The sequence below is a fragment of the Arvicanthis niloticus genome, chromosome X (genome assembly GCF_011762505.2).
Source record: "Arvicanthis niloticus isolate mArvNil1 chromosome X, mArvNil1.pat.X, whole genome shotgun sequence".
In the NCBI taxonomy this organism is placed as follows: Eukaryota; Metazoa; Chordata; class Mammalia; order Rodentia; family Muridae; genus Arvicanthis; species Arvicanthis niloticus.
The window spans coordinates 45,612,956-45,618,315 of NC_047679.1; the positions used below are offsets into that span (position 1 = coordinate 45,612,956).

Sequence of the window (5,360 nt, forward strand, 5' to 3'; positions counted from 1 at the left end):
TTTAAACAAACTTCAACTTATGTAAAGAATGCCATTGATAGACCCCCTTTTGAAGGTAGGCTTTTCAATAAAACCTTTGAAGTTACTTCTAATATAAATACTTTAGTAAAAATTTTATTACTTCAAACAATTTCCTCCTTCCAAACCATGCTGCTGAAGTAAGATGTTCTTGATTAAAAGTTATCACTTAGTTACTATTTATTTAAAACTATGTGTCTATATTATGAGAAGTTTTCTTTATACGAACTTGAAGCCTCTTATTCATTTCCTTTGCTCAGTATATTTATGTAAATTCCATACGAGAAAGATATTTTAAATTCTATTTTTCAGTTTGTGATATTTATAGAATTTTATTTAAACTTGGAGTTGAGGGCCTCATAGAATTTCATGTACTAAGATTAGGTCTTTTTTTCAGGGGTTCATCATCTCCATCTTCTTCTTTATCATTACTGTAAGGATCATCATCACTCTCTCCATCAGTATCATATGGGTAATCCACTAAGGGAACAAGACTGCTACAGTGTGACCTACCCATTCTGTTAGCAGAAGCATCACCATGAGATGGAGAACATTCAAAACCTTCAGATGATTTTCTTTTTCGGCGTTCTATTTTATTTTCACTTTCATTTGTGTCTTTATTTTTCATAAATATATCATAATGACTTGGAAAGTCACTTCCCATTGGTTGAATAACAACTTCTTCTTCTTCTTCTTCTTCTTCTTCTTCTTCTTCTTCTTCTTCTTCTTCTTCTTCTTCTTCTTCTTCTTCTTCTTCTTCTTCTTCTTCTTCTTCTTCTCCTTCTTCTCCTCCTTCTCCTTCTCCTTCTCCTTCTCCTTCTCCTTCTCCTTCTCCTTCTCCTTCTCCTCCTCCTCCTCCTCCTCCTCCTCCTCTTCCTCCTCCTCCTCCTCCTTCTTCTGTGATTTCTCTACAACATATGTCAGCCTTGACTTTTCCCTCTGTAACACTGATATGACTGCAATATATTTGTGGGTATATTATATTATGTAAATTCCTTTTTATTTGACTTTTTCTCTTCTCTTCTTCATATTTAGTTTTCAAACCTTTAAAGGTCTGGACATACTCAATTGATTCAAAACTAACAAAAAAATTTTCCACAATGTTTGCAATGAGAGACTTGATGTTTTCTTTTCTTATAAATTCAAATAGCTCAATAATAGCTGAATTTAACATATTGTAACGATGTCCATTATGCACAAAAGCATTTACAACTGGTTCAAACAGATTTTCCTTAATTATGTAAAGAATGTAAATCTTGTCTTTAAGGCCAATCATCTTTCTCATAAAACGGATAGCACACAAAATCAAAAATATGTGCTTGGAACTCATCAGTACCAAGATACTGCTGAGCAAGTTCTTGCTCAAAATATAATGTTTTATGTACATTGAGTGGTATTGCACACAAAATGTAAGTATTTCTAAAACTGCTCCAAGTAATTGTGCATTTTGATAACTATCAGGACAGATGTTAGCCCTATTATCATTGCTGACATTTTCTACTGTGGTGGACAAAATTGGTGCTATGAGGTTACTCATGCAACGTTTATAGAAAAAATTCAGAAATCTCTTTCTCTCACATCCCTTAGCTGTGTCGTGCATATTTTCTGGATCAAGAAGAGCATACAGAACTGTTGTCAAAATGATGCCTCGTGAAAATTCAGGATCAGAATCACAGATCATTCGTTTGATCATTATATTAAGGATAAGGTCATCATTATCTTCACTGTCCTGAGCTTCTTCCATTGCATATGCTCTGACTAGGCCTGGACTATATTCTACTAGATAAGCAAATAGTTCTAGAGAAGCTACTTGTATTTGGTAATCATGCATGTTCACAACAACTTTCAGAGAACTCATGATTCCTAGTTTTATCAATGTTTTCACTAACGCATTTTTCTTTTGAGAGTGTAATATCTTAGCAAATGCACAGAATTCTTTGAAGAATAATAATAATTCATGCCGTCTCTCATCACCTACAGTGTTATCTTTTAACTGAGCAAAAACTTCGAGGAAAAAAATTTCATCTTCCTGAAGCATGGTAATTATTTCAATTTTGTTGAAAAAAATCATAGTGGTAATATCAGAAAGAAGATTTACTTCAAATATGGATGGTGTGGGCAATACAATATCATGAATATATTGCATTCTGTAGGTCTGTTGTATTTTTTGCCTAAGTTTGGAATGTGTTATTGGCATGACTTCCTTGAATTTGGCATTTTGAGTCAAGAATTCCCTGTACTGCTTTGGCTGATCCAAAGCAGGGTCATATTCAAGGCATCCTACCACATCCATGAAAAATTCATCAGAAAACATGATGGTAAACAAACGTGTATCATTTAGAAACAGAATTCCTTTAACAATATTATGCAAATAGTATAAGCCTTCCATGTTCTGCAGTTTTTCACAAGTGTTGAACAGCTTTAGCAATTTTTTAATGTAACCTTCATTTTCTAAGACCAGTGCCAGCCTTTGCTTCTGGCTTGGCATTTCAAAGACAAAAGGAAATAACTCTGCAATGTTTTCAAGTGTATTGACATCACAGCTTGACATCTCATCCTGATTCCAGCTTGAAGGCAGATCTTCAATATTTTCTAGATCATCAGTAAGTTCTTGTGTGACTTCTACACTTGGATCTTTACCTTGAACTTCGCAGATAACTTCCCAGATCTCTTGACAACTGCTTGGTGTCTGGAAATGTATTGCCATACCGTGGTTCTTAGCTTCAGACCAAATGATTAGCTCCTCTTGGTGTTTCTGATAGGGCACATTAGGATGTATCTTACACTCCATAATTGGCGAGCCATCTGATTCTGAGTGAACAAGCAGGCACACTCCCTGGAGCCGTTCGATGTATTTGGATGAAATTTGTCCTGTGCCGATGTCTTTCCACCGCTTGTCTTCCACCATGACATAGACTTTTACACTATGAAGTCTGTAGTCCATGTTGATATCTGGCGTTGCCTTGCTAGGCCACGTGCTTGTGCAGACCTTGGCTTTTTGTATTCTGTCCAGAAGTTGCTATCCCTTGCTACTTTAGCCAGAAACGTTGCCGCAGTCACAATTCTGAAAAGTCATAAGAGAGCAGATTACTGGGGGTTAAATGAATGACAGAGGCTAAGAGAGGGCCCTACCTCATTACGAGAACTGGAGGAGAAGGCCCTGATACTTCTCAATCCTACCCTTTCTGAATTGTCACCAACAAACCTCTCTCAGGAGCACTTGAGTCCCTGAGCCTGCCTTGGTTATAGCAGAATCTTGTGATTGACCCAAGATTCTTCCTAAAAAGAATGTGCTTACATAACTGATACTGTTAAAGGGACCTGCCTCCCTACCATCAGTATAGAACCCTAGAAATACTATATATGCTTTCTATCACTTAGTTTGTTTCTCAGCCGTATTTTTACTCATCAGAAGTATGGTGCTTATGCACTTAAGCAAAAGAGAATTTAATTACAAATGTTTTGGCCAAGGCTACCCTTTACACTATATGTCAATGAAAAGCTGAGGGCAATAGGGAAAAGTACATCTAAAATATTCCTGACAGAAAACATCGAAGAAATCTGGGATATTATGAAAACACCAAGGCTAATAATAATCTAAATAAAAGAAGTTTTCTAGCTCAAAGGCCAAGAAAATGTTTTTGATGAAATCATAGCTAACTTTAAAATATGGAATACAATATTAATTTTTATAAATTATAAGTTTTATAAAAATTAACATATTTGTTAATATTAAGCTTTTCATATTTAGTATAATCAGTGACTGGGAGGCTTACATGTGAATTACATATTAATATAGTTTTTTAGAGTTTAATATATTGCTTTTTACTTTTCACATCATTTGATTGTTACCATATGATGCCTCCTTATATGTTCATTGCAATTTTTTCATATATTTATAATTTATGTTTTGTTACTTTTATCTGTAGCTGTTTATATAGCAGCATCTTTTGTTAACAATGCTGTCAAGAGGAGTTAATGTGAGGCACTGTTTCTATCCTGAACTAACAACTTTCTTGTAGATGACAGAATACATAAAGCTGTTAAGATGCTTTGTAAATGTATTCTTTTAAATTCCATCCACTTTGACTGAAAAAACATCATGAAAAGGGTGTATTGTTTGCTATCAAACTTCATGTATGTGCACATCTCATTTGACATTTCAGAAGTTCTCATTTCTACCAAATATTCCCAAGACAAGTTAGAACTTCTAAAAGGTTTAAAAGAAAAAGTGTACTGATTGTCTGTGATTGTCTGGCAACTCGTTCTCAGGTTGTTCTGGATTCCTAAGAACCATTTTAGTACTCCTTTGGGAGAAAACTTTTGTCAGATTACAGATTGTTCCCTACTGCTTAAGTTTTTATTCCAGCATTGAAAATACCTGACAAGGTCACTAATGGTTCTTCTTCCCAGATTCTAAGAAGGTGGTGGCCATTTTACAAATGGTCTTGGGATGGTAATGTATCTCCAATGATCATTTTCATTTAGGACATATCACACTGATGTTCTTGATATCTCACATTATCACAAATAACTAATTAATAGGATATTTTAAAATATTAGGACATGAGGATTAAGTGATGAGGTGATTGCAAGCATGACCAAGGCAGATGTTGTTAATGGTTAGAAAGCTTCTCGGGAGTGCAGAGAGTGCTTGGTTGCATCCACAGTGCTGTGCTACCAAAAGAAAATGAAGGTCATTTTGTAATATTTAAATAAATATTGTTATGTATTCCCATTTATTTCCTTTTGATGTGACATTCTGGTGATGTTTTTAATTGGTATGTGCAAGATCTGACTTCCATTTCTTTACAGCATTGCCAAAAATTATTGGTGAAACTAAATGGCTATTTTGATTGGGCCTGTCATTCTGTGTGGTCAGTGCTGGGCTCAGGCACATTTATATGGTGTTATAGATCCTTTTTATTTCTGTAATATATGTGTCGTAAATTGGAAGCTCTATTCCATGCTGAAGTCCATGGGTTTAACATTTATCATTGTGGCAGAGCAAAACCAAGGAGGCATTTGTTTAAATAGAATGGTGGTGAATTTGATTAGTGGTAGCAACAAGTATAAAAATATCAATGCAAATAAAAATCATCGTATCCTTTAAAGGCACATAGGTGTAATATCTTTAAAGGAATGTACCATTCATAAGCACAATGTCAGAATTGGCCTATGTAACTTGTTAATCTGAAACTAATGTTCAATTAGATGAAAAAAATTAAAAGTTAGAACACTTGCTAAATAATAATGAAGTGATATCTATTTAAATTATGAAAATATTTGCTCTTTGAAGTAGTACTTTTTATATAACATTGTATATTGTTTATTACATGCTA

General features: G+C 34.4%; 1 protein-coding gene across 1 annotated transcript; it reads right to left on the bottom strand.

The window, feature by feature from the left end:
* Positions 1 to 385: 385 nt before the first annotated feature.
* LOC117695531 (protein PPP4R3C1-like) lies at positions 386 to 2,962 on the bottom strand. Its single transcript, XM_076918824.1, is given in 2 exon segments — positions 386 to 720; positions 931 to 2,962. Coding segments are annotated over 2 exon segments (2,367 nt in total).
* Between the last annotated feature and the right edge of the window lie 2,398 nt (positions 2,963 to 5,360).